Below are 26,811 nucleotides of genomic sequence, written 5' to 3'. Positions count from 1 at the left end.
GATGGTTCTGGTTGGCTTGGGCTGGACAATGTGCCTTGGTAGGTATATAAGATAGTGTGTGACCCACGGTAGAGCGAAGCACCAGATCAAGTATAAAACTCCCGACCGCGCGGCTCTCTTAACGAACGTATTGCCAGCAAGCATAGCGTCGAACTCGTGGAGCAGTTTGCGTTGCTTACAGCTTGCATGTCTTGGACTTCTGACTGCCACAGTTCGAGCTCAATCTGATCCAACACCAAGATCAGGCTCTACATATGGCAGCAACTACCTCCGAACGACTCGGGACAGCGATGTCGTCTCCACGGCGTTCGAGGACGTCGACGGTATTGAGCTGCTCTCGCCGTTCTTCATGGAACCAGAATCTGTGAACGAGGGCTTCGCCAATGGCACGCAGGGACCTACAGATGACAGCGAGCTGGGTAAGTAGGACTCCTACGATATCCTTGATACAAGGCTGACAATCCTACAGACTACTTCATTCGAACTTTAGCCAATCGCAACGACTGGATGAGCTACAGACCTGGCGAGTTCCTGTCTGAGGAAGGTCGGGCTATCAACTATGTCTATCTCTCAGAGCCATCGGTAGAGCCACTGGCGGCTACGGCGAACAGTACGAAGTTGAAGGTGTATATTCAGGCTGCGATTCATGGAAATGTGAGCCAAATGAAAAGCAGACATGGCGAGAGCTTTCCTGGCCTCTCTCCTATTATTGTTGACCATCTGCTAATCCTCAATACTTTCAGGAACCCGCGGCCGACCAAGCAGCACTAGCCCTCCTCGGCAAGATGGACGCCAATCAAACCTGGACCGCATCTCTCCTCTCAAAGATGGACATCCTCATGCTCCCTCGCTACAATGTCGACGGCGTCCACTACTTCCAACGTGCCCTGGCCAACAACCTCGACGGTAACCGCGAAGCTATCAAACTCGACCGCCAACAGTCCCGCGACATCCGCCAGCGCTTCATCGACTTTGGCCCACACATTGCCGTTGACCTCCACGAATTCACGGCTCCGACGATCTACGGCGGCGACTACCAGCACGCGGCGGATGCACTTATCTCCGGCGGCATCAACCCAAACATCCATCCCACCATCCGCTCCGAAGTCCTTGATCGCTTCATCCCCGCTATGGGTCGAAGGTTGGAGTCCTACAATCTTCGCTGGGCGCCCTATGTTACTGGCGCAGGGTCGAATGTCTCCGGCTCGGAGATCGTCTTCGAGGAAGCCGTGACCGAAGCTCGCACAGGTCGCAACGCAATGGGTCTATCGCAAGCGATCAGCTTCTTACTAGAAATGAGAGGCATCCGTATCGCAGACCAGCACTTCCAACGCCGTGTAGCCACCGCCTTGCTTAAAATCGAAGCCATCCTCGAAACAGCCCGCGACGATGCCGACGAGGTCTTCTCCAACGTCGAGTCCGCACGAGAGGACTTCATCAACGGGACCGAAGACATCGTGGTTACGGATAGCTATACTCCCACCAACGCCACTTTCCCCCTCGTCAACCGCGAAACCGGCCAAGTCGAACAAGTCCCCATCACATTTATAGCCACGACTCCTTCCATCGCGAACCTCACCCGCTCTCGTCCCGCGGCGTACCTCATCCCTCGCGCCTGGGCGGACGTCGCTGCACGCCTCCGCGTCCTCGGACTGGAAGTGCAGACCCTCGAGTCCACCTATCGCGGGAGTGTAGAAGCGCTGTACGTCAAAAACAGCACGCTCGACACATCGCTGTATGAAGGGCATGTGCTCAATACGTTAGTCATGGAGTCGGAGATGATAGATGTGGAATTACCGGCGGGTAGTTTCTGGGTGAGTACGGCGCAGAAGAATGCGGCGTTGGCGTTTGTGGCGTTGGAGCCGGAGAATATTGATTCGTTTGCGACGTTCGGTTTGGTGCCGTTGGAGGTGGGGGATGAGTATCCGATTTTTAGGGTGTTGAGGGGGTAGAGTTGGATGGAAGTGTGGGCTGTGAGAGGTTGCGGAGATTGGTTATGCATGAGACTGATCGTATTACTGTGCTTTGGATCAGGTCCAGAGTCGGTCGACAAGCAGATCGGGGACGTAGAGCAAAGACGTAGACAAGTATAGAGTTCTTCTGATACTGCAGCTTCTTTGGAAACGACTCGAAGTCGATATTGCATTCGCTTTCTGCGAGGCCCGGCGGGTATATCTAATCATACTGTCCATCTGCGGTGTGCCGAGCATGGTGCGATCCGAACGAAAGGTCTCTAACAAACAAAACCAAGTAACTTTTGAGCAAACACGTCGTGAACTCCCTCAGGCAGCAGCACCTTCAGTCTTCGCTGCAGCGAGACCGACAGACTTTGCACCGCTGAGCTCCTTCATCTTCTTGTCCTCCTTGCTAGCGATCCCGTTTGATACCCGCAGAGCCTTTGACTTCTTTCCCGGCTTCTTCATCGGCTGCTTCACCGGCTGCTTCCCCTTACGCTCGACCACTGCCTCATTCCCAAGTTTCTCCCAGAGACCCTTGTGGTCCGCGAATTCCAACCAGAACTTCTTACTCAACTTATGCTTGCCGGGCTTCCTGCTCATGTAGGTCTGCACCACCTTGATCCACTGAGCGCTCGTGATGCCGAGATATTCGCGATCATCCACGTCACTGCCGAGCAGGATTTTCTCGACATCGTGTTGGCTGAAAGCATATTTCACCGACTTCTCCCATTCCTCGCACTCCAAGGCGAAGTCTGAGGCGAAGTGGTAGGCCGTCGAGAGCTCCAGGGTGAAGAGACGCTCTCCTTTGAGAATGTTGACGGCGTCTTCGGCTTGCGCGAGGGCTGCTTGTGGTGAAGATGGGAAGAATGGATGGCTGTCGTGTTGGTCGGCGGAGCTGTTGTTCTTGAATTCGTTGAGACCCCAGGTGATTAGAGTCAGAGCCTGAAGTTTGTCATGTCAGTATGTGGTGAGAACGAAAAACAACGCGGCGGATCAGCTTACCTCTCGCCGTCTATCACAGGTACCTGTGATATCCGAGCACGCAGGACACTGACAGAGGAAGCCATAGTTGAGATGTAGATGTTTCGTGCGCTGAGCGGTAGTCTTGTATGCAATCTGGGCGCCGATGTAGTTTCCAAGCAATTCTTCTCCAGCTTGAATGTCCCGAGCTGCGTGGACCGTGGACTTTCCGAGCTGTGCGTTGCTATGGAAGTGGACGTTCGGCACGCAAGAGTGATTGAGGCGAGAGGCGAGAGCAAACACGCCTAAGTGGCCGTTGTACATGCGGAAGCTGTTGACGGAGAAAATCTTCATGGCGTGGACTTGCGCAGCCCACATACCTGCCTTGTCTGGGCAGTCGTTTGGGATGCGTACAGCCTGGTCAAAGTCGAGGTTGGATGGTGCAAAATCGCAAAGTGCATCGTAAATCGCTTTCGCTTGCGGGGTGAGCTTGCAGTAGTACAGCCATGCAGAGTGCAACTGGTTTTGAGGAATCTCGAGCAGTGGTGTTTCGCAGATGATGCGAGTACCGGCTGAGATGTCGGAAATGGCGAACAGTCCGAAGCCTTTGTCGAGAGTCTCGCGGAGCTCGAACAACTGCGATTTGAAGAGTGGCGCAGGCAAGCTCCCATGCTCGGTCGATGATGTCGGAGACGAAGGAACGAATGGCGAGGCGGTTGCGCTGAGCGCAGTGCTTCTGCAGCTGGGGCCGGACGCAACGCTCTGCGATCGAGTCGAGGATGCTGAGACTGTCGCGCTGGAGTGCGCGCCTGTGAGAAGTGGGTCTGATTGTGGTGGCGTTGCGGTCTTCGATGAAGCCGATGGCGTCGCCTCGTCTCTTGGCCCCGGTTTGACGGCGGAGCATTCGGCAATGCTGCTGAATTGCCCTTCCGCCGAAGTAGCGCACAGGTGCTTGGGACCGAGCTGTAGCGTCGAAACATCTGGAACGTCGCCATTGTCAGCACTGATTTGTTGCGCCGCATGAGGTGGTGAAGTAGTGCTATCTTTGCAGGAGATCGCAGAGTCATGGCCAGTGGAGTGTCCAGGGGCATGGCTGGCAGTCTTCGGCGGTGAAGTGTCGTCGGAAGGAACGGTCTTCGAGGAGTTGATGACTTCGCGCAGTGCGCCAGATTTGGGAGATGTTTCCGCCATGATGTGACTAGGAAGATCTCTTCTAATCGCAAGGACGGATGGTCTTTCGCAGAGTGGAAGAGTTTGCCGGGTTGAAGTTCTGCTCGAGTGGGCGGGCGGCGTTGGTGTTCCTTTAGCTTGGCAGGCGCGTTTGCTTTTCAGGCAGGAGCGTCAGCCAAGACATATAACAAAATTCAGGCACGAGAAACAGCGCGCAGGTCACTAAGAGAGGAGAAGGAAACTTGAACACTTACAAAGAATCGTCCAGCGCTGGTAGAAGCGGCTATATAGCCCATCCGCTGGCCTTCTTCTTCGATCGAACTTTCTCAGCGGCGACATCAGCCTCCCTGGGTAAGTCCATAGGCTGGAAGCCAAACTTCTCGGGCATCAACTGCTTGCCCTCTGTGTCGTCTTCGACTGTGAGTACTTCTACATCTTTCACCAGATCCGCGTCGTCCACAGAAGCCGCCTCTTTCTGCTCAAGTCCGGGCTGCACCTTGCCATCCTCCCCGTCTGGCGCATCTGCGTTGTTCTCAGCAACCTCTTCGAATTCATCGTCCTCGTCATCATCATCCTCCTCCTCCTCCTCATCATCGTCGTCCTCATCATCATCCACGTCCGCGTCCGCTTCCGATTTGATGCCCCCCGTAGACTCGATAAAGCGCTCGAGATCTTTGCCCATCTTTCGTGAAAACCCGCTTGCTTCCACCTCCACGTCCAGCCGTTTTGCAGGATCGGCTCCCTTCACGGCGTCTTTGAAAGAGGGACCACGCGCATCCGAGGTATACTTGAACTTGCGCTCAAAGTATCTCCTGATGCACTCCACATCTCGATCGAAGTACCACTGGGCGTTCGCATGATTTGTGCTGACCGTCTGCGGGAAGTCGATCAAGACTGGCTGGAGCTCGATCTTCTCACCGATCGTCTTCTCCTTGATCAGAATGTTGAACTCGTTGAAATCACCATGAATCAGTCCTCGCTTCGCCAGCTGTACAATCATGTCCATGAGCTCGGCGTAGAGCTTGCCAGGGTCCGGTATGCTTTCGATCCCTCGCAGGGGAAATGAATCGATGAACTCCATCACTACTGTATGACGGCTCCAAGCGATCGGCCTCGGGACGGGAAAGCCTTCGCGGTGCAGAACGACCATGAACGAGTACTCCTTTTGCGCTGCGAGCTGGGAGAGATACATCCACGATCCGGCGTGTCGGTTGCGCAGATAATCACGGTTGGCCTTGACAGTGCGGAAGGAGATACGACCAAGTCGATGTAGCTTGAGCGCCATTTGCTCTCCATCTGGCGATGCAGTGATGTAGACATCTGCCTCTTTGCCAACGCCGATCTGATTCCCAACGCTGAAAATGGTGTTGCTTCTCCGATGGTTGTTCAGGGAGAGGTAATCAAAACCACCGTATGTGAGACGGTAGCCGTCATCTGATCCTCAAATTAGTAAACCACAGTTGAACATCGCAAACAGTGGACGTGCATTTTGTGTTCTTGACCTTGCCGATGAGTCCTTCTTTTGCTAGATTGGAGATGTTCCTGTGGATCCCACTCCCTCCACGAAGATGAGCAATTGACGCTATCAGCGGTGTTGGAACGACCTCATGATTCTTGCTTCCTTGCTCGACCTGATTATACGATTCAGCGTGTTAAGGTTACCAATTCGATATCTTCTCACTTACTGCTGCAAGGACTCGCCAATCGTCGTCATTCAGATATCGGAGGGCGGCCGTATCGAGCTTCATGATCAAAAAATTGACTTGATCTATGTCATCTCAAGGTATTCCATCAATGTACAAAAGTTGTCCGCTGAAATTTGCGAGTGAGGTCGCTGGCGGCGAAAGCTAGTCAGGGCGCTCCTCCCCGGTCCGCAAGGCTTGGCTGATGAGTGAAGCTAACAGCTGCAGGCGATGATGAACGCGACATCAAACAACCACGACCTACACTTCATCACATCTACATTATCGACACCATCGCGACTTCGTTTCGAGGACACCTCACATCGCATCACCTCGATAAACGAAATACCGCGCATTCACGCCACCATAGAGCTTGCCATCGACAGCCAAAGAGCACACGCACCAGCCGTGCATCATGGCGAAGGAGGAGGAGAAGCCGAAGGCGCATGACAAGGGTAAAGGCAAAGCAGAAGAAGGCAAACCGACGAATGGTGCCAACGGTACCAAGGAAGCTGGCAAAGATGGAAAGAAGGATGGCGACCTGATCATGCCACCGGAAGAGCTGAATGAGGAAGATCAGAAGCTCAAGGACGAGCTGGACATGCTTGTGGAGCGATTAACAGAGTCGGATGCGTCTCTGTACAAGGCGGCGCTCGAAGCCATCAAGACGAGCATCAAGACCTCGACGAGTTCGATGACGGCGGTGCCAAAGCCACTGAAGTTCCTCCGACCACATTACGATAAGCTCTGCGAGGCATACGAGCGGTGGCCAAAAGGCGAGAACAAGGACTCTCTTGCAGACACATTGTCCGTCCTGGGCATGACATACTCTGATGATGAAGATCGTCGAGATACACTCAAATACCGCCTGCTCGCGCCTGGGACTGACATTGGCTCCTGGGGACACGAGTACATGCGCCATCTCGCGCTGGAAATCGGGCAGGAGTACCAGAAGAGGTTGGACGACGGCAAGGATATTGATGATATTACGCAGCTCGTCCTCACTATCGTTCCCTTCTTCCTCTCCCACAACGCCGATGCCGACGCCGTCGATATCCTGTCCGAGCTGGAGATGATTGAGTCCATCAAGGACCATCTCGATGAGAACACTTACCGACGTGTATGCTTGTATATGGTCACCATGGTCCCTCTGCTCACATACCCCGAAAACGACCGATTCCTCCGCACCGCCCACGACATTTACGTCCATTTCAAACAGCTCCCACAAGCACTTTCTCTCGCCATTCGACTCAACGACATGGAGTTGATCAAATCGGATTTCAACGCCGCAACAGAAAAAGCACTGAAGCGTCAACTTGCGTTCATCCTGGCGAGACAGCGGATATGCCTGGACTTGGAGGGCGAGGATGCTGATGATGTTGAGCTTCAAGAGTGCCTCAACAACACCAAGCTGCCTGAGCACTTCAAGTCACTCGCGAAAGAGCTCAACGTGCTTGATCCCAAAGTGCCGGAGGACATCTACAAGTCGCATCTCGAATCAAGCCGAACCGCAGGCCTCACCAATACCGACTCTGCACGCCACAACCTCGCTTCCGCTTTCGTCAACGCCTTCGTCAACGCTGGATTCGGTGATGACAAGATGATGTTGGTCGAAGGAGGCGTCAAGCAAAGCTGGATCTGGAAGGTCAAAGAGGAGGGCATGGTTTCGACGGCAGCATCCGCGGGTATGCTCATGCTGTGGGACGTTGAGATGGGCCTGGACAAGATCGATGCATACACATACGTGCCGGAGGACCAAATTAAGGCCGGGGCTGCGATGGCTATGGGTATCATGAACTCTGGTGTTCGACTCGACAGTGACCCTACCATGGCACTGCTTGGTGACTTTGAGGACAAGTCGGTCAGTGAGCGCGTGTCCCGAATCATGGGTCTCGGTCTCGCCTATGCCGGATCGAACAAGGAGGACCTGCTCGAGCTGCTCCTCCCCATCGTCACGGATACTGGTTTGGATATGCAATTGTCTGCTGTCGCGGCACTGTCTCTTGGCCTCGTATTCGTTGGCTCGGCACAATCTGATGTCAGCGAAGCGATTATTCAGACATTTCTCGACGAGGATCGCAACAAGCAGTTGAAGGATAAGTGGACCCGATTCATGACTCTCGGTCTGGCACTCCTGTACTTTGGTCAGCAAGAAGAGGTGGACGTAGTTCTGGAGACGCTAAAGGCCATCGACCACCCCATGTCCAAGCCGGCGTCTGTGCTTGCCGAGATTTGTGCGTGGGCTGGAACTGGCGCCGTGTTGAAGCTACAACAACTCCTCCACGTCTGCAACGAGCACATCGAGGACAAGGATGATGACAAGGATGACAAGGACGACAAGAAGGACGGCGAGGAGGTCGATGTCGCTGGCGAGCAGCTCGTCCAAGCGTACGCTGTCCTTGGTCTCAGTCTGGTGGCAATGGGGGAGGAGGTCGGACAGGAGATGGTCCTGCGTCAATTCGGCCATCTCATGCACTACGGCGAGCCCAACATCCGCAAAGCCGTCCCTCTTGCCATGGGTCTGATCAGCCCTTCAAACCCACAGATGAAAGTCTACGACACGCTATCGAGGTACTCCCACGACAACGACATCGATGTCGCCGTCAATTCCATCTTCGCAATGGGTATGCTGGGAGCAGGCACCAACAACGCACGTATTGCGCAACTCCTTCGACAACTCGCTTCCTACTACCACCGCGATGCAAACGCTCTCTTCATGGTCCGCATCGCCCAAGGCCTGCTGCACATGGGCAAGGGCACACTCACCATCAACCCTTTCCACACCGACCGCTCAGTTCTGTCCAAGGTCGCTGCCGCGGGTCTCCTCACCGTCACACTTTCTCTCATCGATAACCCAAAGGCTTTCATCTTGGGAGACAACCACTACCTCCTCTACTACCTGGTCACAGCCATGTACCCGCGTTTCCTGGTTACTCTGGACGAGGATCTCAAGCCAGTGCAGGTCAATGTGCGAGTCGGTCAGGCGGTGGATGTGGTCGGTCAAGCTGGTCGTCCCAAGACCATCACTGGCTGGCAAACACAGTCGACTCCAGTCCTGCTCGGATACGGCGAGCGTGCGGAGTTGGAGGACGAGGAGTGGATTTGCTTGTCGAATGTGATGGAGGGTATCTGCATATTGAAGAAGGTGAGTCGTGGAGTTCCCACCATCCACAATCAAGTCTCCGCTAACATGTCTCCAGAACCCGGAGTGGCAAGCTCCGTAAGAAGCTATGGAGCGGCGAGCATTGGCAGAGCAGTGACATCCCTTCAAGTATGATGGGCTTCGACCGAGTTTCGCGATCATGTCTAGGTAGCACACTTAGATTCCAGCATGGTGGATGCTGGCATAGGCCCGCAAGCTCTCCAGCAGCGACCATACTATACAGTCAGTTCACGGCAAGCTCCTCATTCGTTTCCACTGCGAAGTCTCATCCTGTCTTTGCGCTATCGTAGCTTGACTTGTGAAGACGATGTGCTAGAGCTCTGACAAACATCTCATCATTCGTTGCACAGGGCATGCTTCTAATATTTGACGTACGCTTGCCAACTGGGGTGCTCTCAGAAGCGTAGATCTCTGTTAGAGCCAAAATCTGCCAGGCCATGTATAGCCTTTGCCTTCCCTTCAGACCTCACAACCTCACCGATCCCTTCCCAACCTCTCCTCCAAATCCTCCACCAACTCAAACGCCGGTCTGAACTTCCCCTCTTGTCCCTCAATCTTCAACGCCGGATTGGGATGCGTATCGTCCGTGCCTCCCAGACTTGTATATCCCATATCATACAGCTCACAATACTCGACGCCCAGCTCCCTGATGAACCCCCATATATCCGTATAATGCCAATCAATGACCGGATGTATCCGAACGAAACTCGGCCACCCTCCGTCTGTTGGATCGAAATGTGTAAGCTGAGCACCGTGTGGATCTGTTCGTCTTGTGCCAACGAATATGGCGCGTATTGCTGGGTTGTCGGCGAGGTATGCGGCGAAGGCTTCCCGCATGGGTTGGTGGTGTGAAGTTAGGGAGAGGTGGTACTTTTTGGATGTGTGTTCGACGAAGTGGGTCACGGCCGGGAATGGGTTGGGCGAGACGATGTATACACTGCGGAGGGTTTGTGGCAGAGTCGCTCCGGTACGCTTTGAATGTGTGTGGAGAGCGGCGAGGTAGATGACCAGCAAGACTAGACAGTCTTTGCCGCCATTGTACGAGAAGGAGAGTTCATCCTGGCTGGGGAGTCGTTAGCCACTCGTCGTCGACTCTGGAGTTTGTTGTGTATGTATATGCCCACCTAAACTTCTGCAGAGCCTCTTCCACCACGGCTAAACTCTCTCTCGTCTGTCTCTGTACCTGCTCAACCCGACTTGAGACCGGCTTCCTTTCAAGAAACTCGTAGACTCGTTTATGGACTCGCTCGCATTGCTCCGCGAGCGATTGCGTAGGCTCAATCTCGTCTTTCACCGGCGTGACATTGTTACTTGTGAACCCGTCGCCCGCGGTCGCCGCCGACTCATCTCCGGCGGGCATCACCTTCGTGCATATGGATGTCGTAGCGGGAGAGGCGGGGTCCAGTGGCGGACGAGTGCGGGAAGCGGAGGAGGAGGGTTGGTTCGAGTTATAGCAGCAGCGGAGATGATGGGTAGCAGCACGGCATGTCTTTGTGGCGGCAGATCGAGAGAGGAATCGAGACGACTGCAAGAGCATTGGATAGAAGGAGGTCGCGGCAGCGTGGCCAACATGACCCTTCTAATATCTCTAGCCCATCCTCCGCTCCCTCGGCGAAGGACGGTTCGCTTTTGGTGGGGCTCTTTGATCCGCGTGGTTGCGGCTGTGCGGGGTGACATTGTTGGTGAGATCCATGGATCTTACTCCATAATAATATTCTATCCACGCTTCGACGACAACATGGAGGAATGGAGGATCGTTTGAATGGTCAGCAATCCTACAGGCTGACGTGTGCGGTATGGCTATCTCGCTATCAAGCCCATGACATTTCATCACATCATATAGTCTTCAGCATCCTCAGACTTGATCTGATCATCCCCGATTGATGGTGTTCCCACTGCCCTTCGGATTCGCTTCAACATACTCGTCCCAATCTCTTGCCTTCATTGTCGCCTTGTCCGCCAAATCATAATCATCCTCGTCGACCTGCGGTGTCAACTGGCTTTGCGGTCCTCCACCATCTATCATGCCTCCACGCTTCCTCTCCTCCTCCAGGTATTCGTCTATGCTCATCGTGGGCAAACTATGGTCCGGCCGGAAGACACCTTCTCGAAACTCTGTTCTCTTCCCTGTCAACGTGAACGGCCTCAGTGGCTTGCCACTTTTGTCAAGCAGAGGACCCTTCATGCCGGCGGAAAGGTGGGACATCGGTGCATCGAGACGTTCGCTGTAGCCATCCCCACGGCCATTCCGTTCACGAGCATCTAGGACTTGAGGTTGTGATGACGGAGCTTGAGGTGGAGGAGCGAGGGACAGGATATGCAGCTCCTGTGCGATCGACTCCAACGCGGCGAAGGACTGGTGCGTTGCAAATGCCACATTCGTGAGTTGCAGGTCCCGATACGCGGTATCGTCGTTTTGTAAAGCCAGCGGATTCCTGCGAAGATATTCCAACTTTTGCCTTAGTGCTTTCTCCTCCTTGAAACGCTTGATCTTTGTGTCTCGTCTTGCTGCAGCATCTGCGGTTGAGGCGACCGAGAATGTGGTCGGCGAGTCGAGGTATTGTTCCAGTAACCTTGCATCATCTTTTGTGAGTATATCGTAGTTGTCCAGCTGCTTGAGAAACTTCTCATAGCTCCGCTGTCCTCGTTCGATGTTGGCCTTTCGTTGCTCTCGCGAGTTTATTCGCAGGATGAGCTCGGCGATGCGGTAGTTGAGGAGAAGGTATTGCAGATCGACGGAGCTGATGTCTTCGAGTGACTCATTGGGACTGAAGAGAGAGATCTGGTCGGCTATTTGCAGACACTGTTCGTAGAGCTTAATGGCGGCGAGAAGATTGTCCTGAAAGTCGGAGGAGTTGCTGTCGAAGCTGCTCTCGATGGTGTTTCGTTTTGATTCGGCATCTTCGTATACTGCTCGCAGACTGCGTTGTTCTTCGGCCATGGTGTGATGTCGAGAGCTTGTCCCCGGGTTGGACAAGGTTGCTGGAAGATGCTCTCTCTCATGTGAAAACAGCGGAGGTGGGTCCGCTCGACCCGTCTTCAGCTGTCAAGCTTCTCCCTTGCACCTTTCGTTTGTACAGCAACGAACGTGACAAACATTGAGAGGCGCGCATGTGCTGACGTCGATTTCTCATGTGCATCGATGACGAAGATCTCTTCACTTCTCAAGCACACAAATTGCTTTTGTTGCTCTTCGACTGACTGAACATTCCACGCTTCTCAATCACCATCCAACCACCCACCATGGGTGCGCTGTCAATGGATTTGCCTTCAAATCCGCCGTCCATGTCTGCGCCATCAGATCTTCTTGCTGAAGAAGACGCCGAAGCCAACGACTCGGGCGCAGAAGAAGACCCACTGCCACCGGGCGCACCAGTCAGTCTTGTTGAGAAGCGCCGCCTTCAGAAGGCCGTGTTCGAGCATTGGATCACCACGCCCGCCTGCCAAGAAGCATTGAAACCCAAGCACAAGGATGGCAAGACGAAAGGCATCGAGGATGAAGAACAGTCCATTCACTCACTGCTTGCTCAGCAACAGAAGGGTGTCCAGATCGTGAAGAATCCCAGGGAGTATCAAATCGAGCTCTTCGAGCGCGCGAAAAAGGAGAACACAATCGCTGTCCTTGACACAGGCTCGGGCAAGACTCTAATTGCTGTTCTGCTGCTTCGCTGGATGATTGACAATGAGCTCGAAGATCGAGCCGCTGGCAAGCCTTCGCGAGTTTCCTTCTTCCTTGTTTCTTCCGTCACCCTTGTCTACCAGCAACACTCCGTCTTGGAGTGCAATCTGGATCACAAGGTCGCCCGTTTGTGTGGTGCTGACAATGTCGACCGCTTCAACAAGTCTAGCTGGGAGAAGCTTTTCTACGAAAACAAGGTCATTGTATGCACTGCTGAGATTCTGTTCCAGTGTCTTTCGCGCAGTTACATCACAATGAAGCAGATCAATCTGCTCATCTTCGATGAAGCTCACCACGCCAAGCAAAATCACCCTTTCGCCAGGTTATTACCACTTCTCACCCTGTCTACTAGCATGCACTGATGATTGCCAGGATCGTGAAAGACTTCTACCTGACAGAGCCAGACGCAACATCATGCCCTCGCGTGTTCGGTATGACTGCCAGCCCCATCGACGCCAAAACGGACGTTGTCCAAGCTGCCTCCGAGTTGGAAACTCTCCTTGGCTGTCGGATTGCCACCACCTCGGACATGAGCCTTGCAGAGTCCATCAAGAAGCCCAAAGAGTGTGTCTTGCAATACGATGCACTTCCACAGACCGGAGCGGAAACCCTTCTCCTTCAATCGCTTAAAGCACGTTATGGCCACGTTGAAGTCTTCAACAAGACCTTCGAGCAGGCGACAGACATCTCGCGTGTTCTCGGCAGGTGGTGCGCTGACAGTCATCTCGTCGATGCCCTGGGTAGTGATAAGCTTAAGAAGCTGGAAGCCACCGTCGAGAGGCGATTCTATGCTCGAGACCGTAGCCAGGCCGCAGATTCAGAGGCACGACAAGCCGAACTTGAGCGACAGCTGAAAGAGCTCCGAGATGCAGTTGCGTACGTTCAAGAGCAAGCTACCTCAACAGCCAACCTTGCTACCGTCACGGCCGATGATGTTAGCTCCAAGGTATGGTCTTTGCGCGGCCATCTCGACGCGCAATTCGAACGACCTTCAAATCATCGATGCATCGTGTTTGTCGACCAGCGTTACACCGCTCGGCTGCTCACTCGCTTGTTCCAAAAGATTGGCACAAAGCACCTGCACAGTCAATTTCTTATCGGGCATGGGAGTGGCAACGCCGATGAAGGTTCATTCACCTTCCGCCAACAGGTTTGGACTCTACTCAAGTTCAGAAAAGGTGTCTTCAACTGCCTTTTCGCTACATCCGTCGCCGAAGAAGGTCTCGATGTTCCAGACTGCAATCTCGTCGTCCGATTCGACATGTACAAGACGATGATTCAGTACGTTCAATCTCGTGGTAGGGCTCGCAACATCAACTCAACATTCATTCACATGCTGGAGATGGGAAACTCCATCCAAACGAATCTTCTCAACGAAGTCCGGCACCAGGAGAAAGCCATGAGGGATTTCTGTAACCTGCTCCCCGCGGACCGCAAGCTGGACGGCAACCAAGATGGACTCAATGAGCTTCTGGAAAAGGAGAAGAACACGCGCACCTACACAGTACCCGCCACTGGAGCCAAGCTGACTTATGGCAATGCGTTGTCAATTCTCGCGCACTTCGTGTCGGCTGTCCCATCCGACAGCGACGAGCCTCAGCATCCGACGTGTGTGATCTCTGTCACTGGCCAGAAGTTTCTCGCAGAGGTCCTCCTACCTGGAAATTCTCCCATTCGCTCCGTGCTTGGTCGACCTGAACAGAGGAAGCAGCTTGCAAAATGTTCCGCCGCTTTCAACGCTTGTCTCGAGCTTCGGAAGAAAGAGTACCTGGATGCACACCTCATGCCGATCTACCAAAAGAAGCTTCCAGCCATGCGGAATGCTCTACTTGCCACGGGCATGGACAAGACGAAGGGATTCGCCATGCAGGTCAAGCCGAAGATCTGGGCCGAGCAGCGAGGCATAGTACCGAGCCAGCTATGGATCACCCTCGTTGACTTCCCGCAAGGTTTGGACAGGCCGCACCGATCTTTTGCCATGTTGACGAGAAGTTCGATCCTGCAACTGCCCAAGTTCCCGGTCTTCCCGAGTATTGGCAAGTCAAGTGACGTGGTCTCCGCGAGCCTTTCACGACCTCTTGAAGTGACAAGCCAACTGCTTGCGAAGCTCACCGCTTTCACGCTGAGGATCTTCCTGGACGTCTTCAGCAAGACGTACGAAGAAGACGATGCGAAGCTTTCGTACTGGTTGGTGCCCACCACCATCGCACTGCACGGAGACGAGGCAAGCAAAGATCGCATTCGTTCAATCGATCCCCGCGAAGTCATCGATTGGAACCTCGTCGAGAGTGTGTTCGATAACAAGGAACACAAGTGGACACCCGGAATGCCCAATGACTTTCTAGCCAACAAGTTCATCACCGATCCTTGGGATGGTAGCCGCAAGTTCTATTCCAAGGCCGTCGATGGATCACTCAGACAAACGGACGACCTTCCCTCAGATGTCGTGCCTCCGCGAGCCAAATGGACCGGCAAGACGATCATGGACTACAGCGTTAGATTGTGGAAGAACGCTGATAAGAAGTCACAATGGCACGACAATCAGCCCGTCATCGAGGCCGAGAAAGTGCTCTTGCGCCGCAACATGCTGGCGTCTCCAGACCAGCAGGAGGTCAGTGTAAGCACAAAGGCATACATCTGCCCCGAGCCATTGCGCATCTCCGCCATTCCACCTGAGTTGGCGACATCTCTCCTTTTCTGGCCGGCAGTCATCCATCGAATCGAAGCGTACCTCATTAGCATTGAGGGCTCAGCTTCAGTTGGAGTTGCCTGCGATCCTACTTTCGCCCTCGCTGCCTTCACGAAAGACTCCGACAATCAAGGTGAGCATGAGGCGCAAGAGCGAGTCAACTTCCAACGTGGCATGGGCGAGAATTACGAGCGACTAGAGTTCATCGGCGATACGTTTCTGAAAACCGCCACGACGATCTCGACCTTCATCCAGAACCCAAACGACAACGAGTTCGAGTTCCACGTTCGACGCATGCAGATGCTGTGCAACAAGAATCTCTTCGAACATGCCTTGGAGTACAAGCTCTACGAGTATATCCGAAGTATGGCATTCAACAGGCGAACCTGGTACCCAGAAGGCATGAAGTTGATGGCTGGTACCGGGGTCATCAAAGGTCAGGAGAAAGAAATGTATCACTCTGAGATGACACATGTGCTCGGCAAGAAGACCATCGCCGACGTATGCGAGGCTCTTATCGGTGCTGCATTTCTCACCCACAACCAGCCGGACGAGAAGTGGCAGCCTCATCACTGGGAGCCTGCGATTCAAGCCGTCACCAAGCTTGTTAAGAGTGACGATCACACGATGCTCACCATGGATGACTACAAAGCCGCATACCTCCTTCCAGACTATCAGACTGCACACGTCACCGCCGTTCAACGCGACCTGGCGGAGAAGATCCAACTTGAGCATGCCTACAGCTTCAACTACCCTCGTCTTCTGTACTCAGCCTTCTCCCACCCCTCCAACCCGTACATGCACGCTCAAGTGCCCAATTACCAACGCCTCGAGTTCCTCGGCGACGCTCTCCTCGACCAAGCCAGCATCTCTTACCTCTTCTACAAATTCCCTGCTGCCGACCCACAATGGTTGACCGAACACAAGATGGCAATGGTCTCCAACAAGTTCCTCGGCGCACTGTGCGTCAACATTGGTTTCCACAAACATCTCCGCCACTCGCACTCCTCGCTCGGCAAGCAGATCCACGCCTACGTCGACGAACTCGTCGAAGCGCGAACCTCCTCCGGTCCAGACTGCCGCGACTACTGGACCACCGTCTCCGACCCACCGAAGTGCCTGCCCGATGTCATCGAATCTTTTGTCGGCGCTATGTTCATCGACTCCAACTTCAACTTTGCAGAGGTCCAGCGTTTTTTCGAAGAGCACGTCAAGTGGTATTTCGAGGATATGTCCATCTACGACACCTTTGCCAACAACCATCCATGCACCCACCTGCACCAGCGTCTACAGACCGGGTTCGGGTGTATGGACTACCGACTCATGGCCAAGGAGTTGCCGAACGTGGAGGGCGGCGCTGAGAGGAAGGACGTCGTGGCGGTGGTGATGATTCACGATCGGATTGTGGCTTCAAGTGGAGGAAAGAGTGGACGGTATGCGAGATTGAGGGTGGCGAATCGGGCGCTGGAGGTTTTGGATGGATTGGCGCCATTCGAGTTTCGTGAGAAATTTGGTTGCGTGTGCAAGGGCGTAGAGGATAGTGGAGAGGTGATTACAGTCGGTGCGGATTGTGGAGTTTGATGGGACATTGTGTTTCGACGACATCTCCGACCACGAGATCGGATGATTATTGGTATGGGGCGACGATGAGGGTTGCATGATTTTTGCGACTTTCATGGAGGCGCGCTTTGAGCACTTCGTTCTATGGAGCATTTCATGGCGTCTTAGGTCAGTTAGCATCTGCATTGACAAGGCGTGCAGCATACAGCGTATTGGCGAAACGACAACGAAATCAATCAACTTGCCCACGAAGCCTTGATAAGGTGTCATCGTCTGGAGACCTCAATCGGACCTGCTCGGTACACAGATGTCAGCGTGAAAGATGCGTGAGGCTGGACCCAAGACCCGGGCATCGGGAGAGGTTTCGGAGGACGAGGACTGTGTAACGTCGGGAAGTGAGTCGATGCCTCCACGCGAATCTACATGCCCGAGAACGTGGATTCGGAATCGTGTGATCGACGATTCTACGTGGGAGATGCTTGTAGACTATGTGTGTGCCAGAGAACGATAGACCAGTCGGGGGAGATCCTTTCCTTGTGACATATACAGCTGAGAGGATGAAATGTGACAGATGCAGCATGCCTGCCGGTTCCAGCTTTCACGACATCGACTGCGGCTAAATCTCGAATGAGGCGGCCAGTACGTACGAATGTAGTCGGAGACTGAGACTCTTGCCGGCGATCTTGCTCTTCTCGCTCCCGACAACAAGGGTTTGTATGCCGGGTCGTCTCCATTCGCTTATGCAGGTTACACGTGATGGAAGATGAAGCGCGGTCTGAGCTGAACGGGAGAGTGGATTGAACTTCTGATGGATTCGTGGGTTTGCACGGTCCTTCAGCCTCGATGGATCTGCTTGGACCGGAGCGGGTTTCGAGCGAGGCTGATAGTTATTGTCCAAGACTCTCCAATGTCCCTTCGCTCGAGTGAACCTGGTGTGCATCGGATAGGACCGCGCCTACACGAATATGCCAGGACGAAGTCAATTGAGTATGTTCTTGGCGTGATCGCAATAGATCAGATAGTTGTCTTGGTCAACAATGAAGAGCATGTTGGCACAAAAGGGGCATGTTCCGAGCCCTCGCCATGTGAATTTTAGAGTTTAGGGAGATTCTCCGCCCAAGTTGAACGCCTCGTCCGAAGGATCCATCTCTTCTTATCGCTCGACCTGCACAGCACCAATCGCAGTCGTATCCCACGTCTCGGCTCTCTGCCATCGCTATTGTCGCCGTCTTCAACTCTGTCTCCCGGATCACGAAGTGGAGCAACCCCCATCGTCTGCCGGCTGCAGGATAGACCGCATTGCATATGTAGGTTGCATAAACTGCTTTCCTCCATCTGTCCATCCATCCCACGACGTCTGTCCTTCGCAGTCTCGCTCCCTCTCCAACTCAGACTTCACCTGCATCGGTTCTCGACCCCGAACGGACACAGAATCGCCCTTGTTCCTTGCTCTCCCGTCCAGCGACCGAACGACCACTCCACACCCCGCCATGGTCAGGGTCGGAGCTAAACTTTCAGCACCCACGCCAGCGTCACAACCTCGACCTCGATCCCAGCTAGTTCATAGTTGACAGCGCGCAACGCAAAACCTCTGACCTGGCAGGTCCCTGCCTGTCCCCGACAGATCGGGACGTGCTCCGAGAGGAGATATGACGAGGTGAGCAGCAAAATGCTTGCGTCCTACGCAACGCAAACCCGCTTGAACAGCGGCTTTGCAATGCTTCGAAAATGATCACAGCCGTCCGATGTGCGCTGGCTAAAGACATCGTCAACTTGAACAGGTCCCTCAAAGATGCCACCAAGGCGTTGTCCGTTCACTTCTCCGGACCGAAAACTCCGCTGTCACTGCCTTCCGAGAGCCGGCGCATGCTGCAATCCTTCATCGATGAACACGCGGGACGAATCGCACATGACGAGACCGCAGGGGCGAATCAGGAGCTCAGGCAGTTCTGGGAGAGATACGTGAGCGGGAATTCGCAGAAATACGGTGCATTCATTGGAGCGTTGAAAGAGCTGAGATTGGCTATTGTTACGGACGAGGATCTACTGGAGTGGTATTATGATGCCGCGAAGCCAGTCTTGACAGGGACCTCCTTCAACAAGCAAGCGGAGGAAGATGCGCAGGGTTTTGTGGCCAGTTTGTTGATCTACGACGAGGCGGAGGAGAACGCACAAGTATGTGCGAGGACCTCGCAGGAGATATGCGGCGATCTACTGAGGGTGTATCTTGCTCGCACAAGAGGCGTGGCCGAAGACGACGGGTTCGTCGCACCGGAGAATGCGCAAGTCGCACAGCAAGTCGAGACCGTGTTGGTGACCTTTGGGAAGAAGATGCCGAAGCATTTGTTCCACCATCTCGACGATCTAATTCAGAAAGCGGACACTCGTCTCCAAGGCCTGACACTTCTCAGCTCGTTTCTGCGACACCAAGCGCCGCACCTATACACGGTCATCCATACGCCTTTGGTCGATCACTTGCTGAAGTGCTTGATGAATGACACCTCTACGACGATTCTGTCAGTCGCAATCACATGTCTGATCATGTTGTTGCCACATATTCCCGGTTCATTGGGCTCTCGACTTTCACGACTGTTTCTCATATACAGCAGATTGCTATGCTGGGAACGATTCTCTGCCCTGAGTTCGACGTCGCAAAAGAATCTGGTTACCGATAGTCGCTACCCGATGGAGGATGACTCCTCACCGGATAGGGACAACGGAGATGTTGGGATCGATGCCAATTGGGAAAAGGCTCGACCGAGCGAAGGAGAGATTCAAGCAACGACACCGGAGCTGATGACTTACTATACATACCTGTACGGATTGTATCCCTTACACTTCATGAGCTACATCCGCAAACCTCGCCGGTATCTCAAGAATGTCGAATTCCCAGGCGCCGACGAATTTGATCTGGATCAAGCTGTGATCAGAAGCAGAAGCGATCAATTCCGGCAGGTGCATCTGCTTCATCCCAACTTTTACAACATGACAATGGAAGAAGAGTTGATCGATCCAAAGTGGCCGAAGATGGACGCCGCAGATGTCGTAGCTGAATGTCACAGTCTCGCTACCAATCCAAGACCATCATACATCGGTCCAGGGCCACCACCAGCTTGTAAGCTGCCCGAATTACCTACTCTCGCAACTGGTTCGTCCAATGTCAACGGCTCGATCTCGCGTCCCGCAAGTCTGCGTTCTGCAGCTGGCAGTAGCTCGAGGGAGCCATACTCTCCCGTATCTGGCGTCACGACCATGGACCCAGAAAGCCCTATCCTCGGACCCAAGCATGAACATGTAGAGCTACTGCGGCCGAGAAGCAAAGTTGACACGGACAAATCACGACATTCGTCGATGCTTGATGACTTTCCGATGCCCACTGCAAGTCTTGGTAGTCTTTATGCGGCATCTGAAAAGCCGGCCAATCCCTCTACCAATCTCTCTTATCTCCAGAGAGAGCTTACACTGCTCAAGAACGATCTCAACTTCGAACGATGGCACAAGTCTCAATATTCGCAGCACATTGGTCAGCTGATGCGCAAGAACATCAAAGATGCGACCGTGGAAGCCGAGACTCTCAATCTGATCAACGCAAATCGAGCGCTAAAGCAGCAACTGGAACAGGTTCGTAATGCGCGCGAGGCGACGATCAAGGATAGCAATCTCACCCGGAAGCAAGCGAGCAATCTTGAGAGTCATATGACTGAGCGATTCAACAAGATGAAGAGGGAGCAGGAGATTTGGGCTGCCGATGCAGACGAGCTTCGTAGACTACGCATTGAGATGAAGCACTACCGAGACCTACTCTCCGCCGCGGAGGCGCGCGAGCTGAACAAATCTCACAAGCTTGAAATGATCCAGCGAGAATTGGGTCAATTGGAGCAGCTTCAGTCGCAGTTACAAGAAGCCCGTACAAGGGTGCGTGAGATGGAGTACAAGGAGTTTGAGTTTGAGCAGGCGAAACGAGAAGTGGACATCTTGAAGAGCGAGAAGGACACGCTCCAGATGAAGTTGGAACGACAAGAAATCGATCGCGAAAGGGCAAAACGAGTCTACGCAGACAGAGTCACAGAGTTGGAGGTCCAGGCCAGCCGGCCCAGTTCCGTGATGTCGCCACGGGAGGTCAGCTCCGAATCAGTTGCCGCGAGTTCCCCGGCGTATCTCGCTCTCCAGCAAGCCCTTGCCGAAGCACAAGGTAGACTCGTTGCGTTGAAGAAAGCGCACACCCGCCTCCTCGAACGGCACACCGACCTCGAGCTCGACTATCAATCTCTGCAGAGCCAATCAGCCGGCTCCATCCGCAACGATCTATCCCGGAACGGCAGCGTCCATGGCCTCAGCAATATGGACATGCACTCAATGAGCAGCGCCTACCCTCGCGGAGGCATCATTGAAAGCGAATACGACCTCACCAGTGAAGTCGGCACACTCTCGGACACGTTCCCGGAGGCCAGCACCAGCGATCCATCTTCGCTTCGCTACCACTATACTCAACAAGATCGCGGAATTCCTGTGTCTCCGCCGAGGTCCATGCCGAAAAGCGAGCCGTCGCCGTATCGTTCCACGTCGCAGTATACGCAAAAGGCTGCGCCGTCAGTGAGTAAGGATAATGGTACCGAGAGGTCAAGTGGTACGACGTTTGTATTCAACAAGACGGAGCCACTGAGACCGGATGAGAGGAGTGTGAAGAGTGCTGAGACCGAGACATCGACAACTCAACGAGGGAGGCGGGAGAAGATCAAGCCGCAGAGTGAGGTGAGGGTTTACGGACGAGGTGAGTTCTTCCAACAAATTCCCTAGAATACAAGGACATGACTGACGATGGTACTATAGGTGGCGCGCAAAACATCAAGCTCAAGACGAAAGACCCTAAAGAGGGGAAGGAGGAGAAGAAGAAGGGCATGGCTTCCAGAGCCTTGAAGGGTATTGGATTTGGAGGCACGTCTTGAATGTGCGGTTGATCATGTCGTGGCTGATCTCTCGCCATCTAAGGTCAAGTTCCTGCACAAGATATAGCATTGCCAGATCTGTGTGTCGTTGTCCGCTGGAGCACGAAATTCGCTCAAAAATGCGGTCACGTTACTGCACAAAATGCCTCAACTGGCAGCTTGGATCTATAAGACGACTTCACCTCCATCAGACTGCTTCTGCTGCGCCCTTTTGCTCAATCTGCTATGATCATCACTTCTTCATGATGACTACCACGCAAGTCCTCACAGCAGACGACATCGTCATGCTCCTATACATGTTGAAACCACGGCTCTGCTCCCAGCCTGCCGCACCTATCGCATGATTCACATCAACAACGCTGTTGCTCGATTGGCTTCCAAAGCGTGACGCGAATGCCCTCTGCTCTCGGCACCAGCCAAGGATCACATCGAAAGAGGTCGCGGAGAGTCACGAAGGATGAGTGGTCACCTGGACTCCTCATGAACCGCGCCATGCCTCTTCGGGAAGTTCCAGCCGATTGCGTCGACCTTCGTCAGCTGCCGGAACGACACACGCCTTTCCCGCGCTTATCGTACACACTGGAAGAAGTCGACGAGCAAGACAGGCCGTTTGGACTGGACAAGACATCACGGGCATCAAGATACGACGAGGGAGTGTACTTGGATACCCGACGATGACCCGCCTTTGCTCCAATCCAGGCGTGCCGCTATCTCCTGCGGACCTGGCCGGACCAAATGGCCACATGCTTAGCACGCTGCAGGGCTGTAGCTGGCGATACCTAGTGTGGGGTTGGTGGTCCCTCTGTGTCGACCGATACGACCTCACCTTGCTTCGGATCACGACCCGAGAGTAGGTACTTCAGGATCTCTCTATCTCTCCCGCTCCTCTTCCCTTCTTACTCTCCACACCACAGCAATCTCGTCCTCTGCGTGCACACGTCTTCACTGCTCGAAGAACAGATATTACAGCTCAGAACTTCTCCTCTTCTCTCTACGTGCGATCTATATATCTCTTATCTTGGAGCTTCAAGTCAGCTGCTCCTCCGCCTCTACCCGCCAGAAACCCCCCGGATACCGCATGGGAAACCCAAATTCGTTGATGTCGTCTTTCGAACCCATCTCCAAGAAGTCAGGCCGCACATTCATCCCGCTGAGTAAACCGAATAAACCGCTGTATCCCGACTCCAATCCGCAATCATGGACAATGTCGTGAAGCCGAAGCATGACAAGGTCCATACCATTTCCGCTGCAGCTATCTCTCACGACGCAGGGAAGGCGGCCGTGAGCAGTATTGCTACGGAGATTCGAGTCACCACTCGCTCGTCAGCGGCTGCGAAAGTCGTTGCTGCGAAGAGTGGCGATACAGCCAGGAATGACAACCTCAAGACTCCTAGCGGTAGCAGCAATGCGGATGGAGTGCGTGTCCTGACTTTGGCCGATTATAAGGGCGCTGCTATGTCTCTGGCCGAAGCCTTCAAGGACGACCATTCGAGCATGTACTTCACTCATACGCCAGACCGAAAGGACTGGTCCGAACAGCAGCGTTGGGAACTGCATGTCAAGATAATGGAGTACATCACCTATGCGCATATCTTGAAGGGTCTGGTACTCAGTGCTGGACCAAACTATGATTGCGTCGCACTTTGGTATGTCATATCTCAGTCATTGTCGATACCGCCAGCACCATGGATCACTAACTCTCTTCCACCTCAGGATGCCACCCGGCCAAAACATGGACGACTACCTCACCATCCTCCGCAGCGGCATGTGGCGCCTCAACTACCAACTCAGCGCCGAAGGCCGCAAGCGATTCTTCGACGAATTCCTGCCCCTCCTCAACAGCACCAAAGCCCAAGTCCTCGGCGACCGGGACGACTCGAGCTGGTACCTCGTCTACATTGGCACTCGCGCTTCCGGACGCGGTAAAGGCTACGCGAGGAAGGTGATTGATTATGTCACCGATGTGGCGGATCGAGAGGGCAGGGCGTGTTATTTGGAAAGCTCGAAGGAGGTGAATCAGAGGATTTATGGGAGGATGGGGTTTGAGGTTGTGAAGAAGGTGTATTTGCAGAGGGAGAGGGAGGCGGTGGAGTTGGATATTATGGTTAGAGAGCCGAAGAAGCGGGAGACGGACGGGGATAGTGGGGTGTTTGTGGAGTGATTGAGAGCTGTAGCGCGGAGTGATTGGGATAGGATGATGAGCACTTGAGCAGAGGATGAAACAGAATGTCAACCGGTATGTAGTTTGTCTGAATGACGTTCTTTTGTGTTCCTATTTTGTGTTCCTACGCTACCGTTTCGTGGTCGTATCCGGCTGTCAAGACTGCGGGCGTTCGGCCAGGCCAATACTTGTGCTGGGATCTGGACGAAGTCCATTGAACGCAGCAGCTTTACGCCAGCGATACTAGCGCCTCGTGGAAGGTGTGCCAAACCAAAGCTTGGACAGAACGACATTTCGAACGAGCCCAAGGTAGGTCACACTGATTCAGTATTGTGTCTGTTCATATCGATCATTCATCTTCGTCTATGTACTCCAGCATGGGCCACATCTTCATCTATGCCAAGATCGTCCAACCGCCTAGATGGCCGTTCACATGCTGTAGATGAAGTCCGGCCTATTGTCTCCAGCGACCCACTTCTCCTCCTCCGTCAAGCCATCATGCATATGGTCGCGCTTTCCAGACAACCGCCTAGCGTTCTCCATCCGCAATCCAGTATACATGAAAATCGTTCCGCCCAGGAGACACACGACCAGGTAAGCCAGAACGATGCCGTGGCCGGTAAAGTACCGCGGCTTATCCTCCTTGAGGTAGATGTTGGAACTGACAACGCCGTTCAGGTTTCCCCAACCAACGACGATTCCAATAATCACACCACGCTTGTAGACTCCTTCGATGTTGTTCGATACCCAGGTCAAAGTGTTCGGGATGGTCGGGTAGATTCCTGCCGCTCCGAAGAAGACTCCAACGTATTGGATAGTTGGGTTTCCGCTGATAAGAAGCATGAGGAAGCCGATGATTCCGAGACATGCGACGCCCATGTTGAGCAGAGCACGTTGTCGGAGGCGATCTCCGAGGTATCCGATGATGATGGTCAAAGTGGCGGCGACGGCGTATGGTGGGACGGAAAGGAGCTGGAGGCGAGTGCCGGCGTGGCCCATCCCCTGAAGGATAGTGGGCAAAAACAAGCTGAAAGCATAGAGCGGGCACAAACAACCCATGTAGATAACAGCGAATCCCCAGGTCTTCCAATCCTTAAGAGCAGCATAGATATGGCGTTTATCGTAGTGTTCAGCGGCAGAAGACTGGTTGTCCTCGACCAGACGGCGACGGCAGCGGAGTCTCTCTGCGGGAGTGAGGAAGCCAGCGGTCTCGGGCCAGTCGAAGACCATCCACCAGCAGAAGCAGCCGACGAAGACGGTGATGAGGCCTTCGATGATGAAGATCCACTAAGCCAGGTTGTCAGCTTGTATTCTATTGTGTGATGGAGTGAGTAGACTTACTGCCCAGCCGTCGAGACCAGCGATGCCGTCCATCTGTGCGATGGCGGCGGCTAGAAGGCCACCGAACGAGCCGGCTAATGCTGCTGCAGAGAAGAAAGTTGCAGCACGAATACCCAGCTCGGATCGCTTGTACCAGCAGGAGAGGTAGTAGTTGACTCCAGGAAAGAGGCCGCTGAATAGAAGTTAGCAACATTCTCAATGCCGTTCGCCCTAGGCATCACTCACGCTTCAGCCAACCCAAGGAAAAACCGCGCCGCCAGAAGACCAGAGAAATTCTCCACCAGACCCATCAGCGTCATAATGGCACCCCAAGAGATGATAATGCCGGTGAAGAAGATCCTCGGCGTGAGTCTCTTGAGCAGTACATTGGTCACGGGCTCGGCCAAGGCGTAGGAGATGAAGAAGATGGTGAGCGAGTGGTTGTAGTCATGCGTTCCAGTCATGCCAATGTCCGCTTCGAGGCCTGCGGCTCTGGCATTGCCGATGTTCGTGCGGTCGAGGAATGAGAGCAGGTAGAGTAAACAGAGCCAGGGGATTAGCCATCTAGAAGGGAAAGAGTCGGATGGTCAGTACTTCGCCCAGGCAAGTCGAAAAGAGGTAGGATTCAAGAGGGAGCAAGATCCTTCGTAAACTCACAAATCAACCTTCCTCATCAACTTCTTATCCAAAGCCGCTCTCTCCTCAGGCGTGGCATTCGGATCCGGGTCCTCAATCGCATCCAGCTCATTCTGCATCGCCTGAGTGCGAACCTGCTTCAAGCTCTCATCGGAATTGCTACCCGTCTTTTCGAGCCGGAGCTCGCCAGTCTTTGGATCTTTCTCCATCTTGTCTAATCTCGTCTGTATGCAGAAAGTAGAACTAGACACGATAGAAATGCAGGAAAGAGAGGTAGAGGAAGAAAACAAGATAGGTCACGAGGGAAAGAAAGAACAAAGCCCCGTGGCGCAAGCAGGGCGGAACCGACCACTCTTTATCAGCACGAGCAATCCTCCCAAGCGCAATCCATGGACCCATCTACCGAATCGCGCCGTAGGCCCGTAGGCCCGTAATCTCACACGATCCAAGCGGCGAAGCGCGGAGCGTGTGGACTGCAGGCCCGCCAAGCAAGCAGCTGCAGCCTCAATGGTCGGGCAATCCGGTTGTACTGGGGATCCGCTCGCCGAAGCGCGTATCAGCCTGTAGGCTGTCAAAGAGAGAAAGACTGGGGTCCCCACTGGGTTCCCTCTCGCTTCCCCATGGGCTGGCGGGCTTTGTTGTGGAGTGGAGTCTGCGTGGCGTTCACGTGGGAGGATTGCCCAGCATGGGTTATGCGTCTTGGCAGACTTGGCGGGAAACGGGAGTGTCTTCTTCAAGATTGTTCCAAGATTATGGACGAGCGGAGGTGGGAATGTACAGATGCTGGGTGTGTAAGAGCTGCCTTTCGTCCGGGTGATGTCTGTCTGGATCCGTAAGGCTCAAGGCATGGCGGCTGGGCTTCGTTGAAGGAAGCAGTTGTGCAAGAT

General features: G+C 53.9%; 9 protein-coding genes across 9 annotated transcripts; 5 read left to right on the top strand and 4 right to left on the bottom strand.

The window, feature by feature from the left end:
- Nucleotides 1-241: 241 nt before the first annotated feature.
- On the top strand, nucleotides 242-1,952 carry MYCGRDRAFT_47603 (uncharacterized protein; the record flags this gene model as incomplete). The annotated part of the gene is made up of 3 exons (XM_003849569.1): nucleotides 242-419; nucleotides 470-654; nucleotides 744-1,952. Coding segments are annotated over 3 exons (1,572 nt in total), but the record flags the coding sequence as incomplete, so codon positions are not given.
- A 2,419-nt stretch (nucleotides 1,953-4,371) lies between these two features.
- Nucleotides 4,372-5,836, bottom strand: MYCGRDRAFT_87598 (uncharacterized protein; the record flags this gene model as incomplete). Its single annotated transcript, XM_003849452.1, has 4 exons — nucleotides 4,372-4,740; nucleotides 4,798-5,522; nucleotides 5,644-5,719; nucleotides 5,774-5,836. 4 exons carry the CDS (start codon nucleotides 5,834-5,836, stop codon nucleotides 4,372-4,374), a joined length of 1,233 nt encoding a protein of 410 aa, XP_003849500.1.
- A 349-nt stretch (nucleotides 5,837-6,185) lies between these two features.
- Nucleotides 6,186-9,187, top strand: MYCGRDRAFT_62652 (proteasome regulatory particle subunit RPN1; the record flags this gene model as incomplete). The annotated part of the gene is made up of 2 exons (XM_003849570.1): nucleotides 6,186-8,915; nucleotides 8,971-9,187. 2 exons carry the CDS (start codon nucleotides 6,186-6,188, stop codon nucleotides 8,992-8,994), a joined length of 2,754 nt encoding a protein of 917 aa, XP_003849618.1.
- A 229-nt stretch (nucleotides 9,188-9,416) lies between these two features.
- On the bottom strand, nucleotides 9,417-10,507 carry MYCGRDRAFT_62649 (uncharacterized protein; the record flags this gene model as incomplete). The annotated part of the gene is made up of 2 exons (XM_003849451.1): nucleotides 9,417-9,996; nucleotides 10,058-10,507. Coding segments are annotated over 2 exons (993 nt in total), but the record flags the coding sequence as incomplete, so codon positions are not given.
- A 296-nt stretch (nucleotides 10,508-10,803) lies between these two features.
- MgTAP42 (phosphatase 2A-associated protein) lies at nucleotides 10,804-11,874 on the bottom strand (the record flags this gene model as incomplete). Its single annotated transcript, XM_003849450.1, has 1 exon — nucleotides 10,804-11,874. One exon carries the CDS (start codon nucleotides 11,872-11,874, stop codon nucleotides 10,804-10,806), a length of 1,071 nt encoding a protein of 356 aa, XP_003849498.1.
- A 344-nt stretch (nucleotides 11,875-12,218) lies between these two features.
- On the top strand, nucleotides 12,219-16,882 carry DCL2401 (dsRNA-specific nuclease; the record flags this gene model as incomplete). The annotated part of the gene is made up of 2 exons (XM_003849571.1): nucleotides 12,219-12,934; nucleotides 12,985-16,882. 2 exons carry the CDS (start codon nucleotides 12,219-12,221, stop codon nucleotides 16,880-16,882), a joined length of 4,614 nt encoding a protein of 1,537 aa, XP_003849619.1.
- Nucleotides 16,883-18,646: 1,764 nt separating this feature from the next.
- MYCGRDRAFT_20590 (uncharacterized protein) lies at nucleotides 18,647-21,142 on the top strand (the record flags this gene model as incomplete). The annotated part of the gene is made up of 2 exons (XM_003849572.1): nucleotides 18,647-20,009; nucleotides 20,184-21,142. Coding segments are annotated over 2 exons (2,322 nt in total), but the record flags the coding sequence as incomplete, so codon positions are not given.
- Nucleotides 21,143-22,726: 1,584 nt separating this feature from the next.
- MYCGRDRAFT_110851 (uncharacterized protein) lies at nucleotides 22,727-23,968 on the top strand (the record flags this gene model as incomplete). Its single annotated transcript, XM_003849573.1, has 2 exons — nucleotides 22,727-23,453; nucleotides 23,521-23,968. 2 exons carry the CDS (start codon nucleotides 23,005-23,007, stop codon nucleotides 23,966-23,968), a joined length of 897 nt encoding a protein of 298 aa, XP_003849621.1.
- A 429-nt stretch (nucleotides 23,969-24,397) lies between these two features.
- Nucleotides 24,398-26,043, bottom strand: MYCGRDRAFT_47943 (uncharacterized protein; the record flags this gene model as incomplete). The annotated part of the gene is made up of 4 exons (XM_003849449.1): nucleotides 24,398-25,255; nucleotides 25,310-25,481; nucleotides 25,535-25,852; nucleotides 25,946-26,043. 4 exons carry the CDS (start codon nucleotides 26,041-26,043, stop codon nucleotides 24,398-24,400), a joined length of 1,446 nt encoding a protein of 481 aa, XP_003849497.1.
- Between the last annotated feature and the right edge of the window lie 768 nt (nucleotides 26,044-26,811).

This window comes from Zymoseptoria tritici, chromosome 9 (genome assembly GCF_000219625.1).
Source record: "Zymoseptoria tritici IPO323 chromosome 9, whole genome shotgun sequence".
NCBI lineage: Eukaryota > Fungi > Ascomycota > Dothideomycetes > Mycosphaerellales > Mycosphaerellaceae > Zymoseptoria > Zymoseptoria tritici.
The sequence above is the reverse complement of the archived record's forward strand: the minus strand, read 5'-3'. Positions and strand labels throughout refer to the sequence as shown.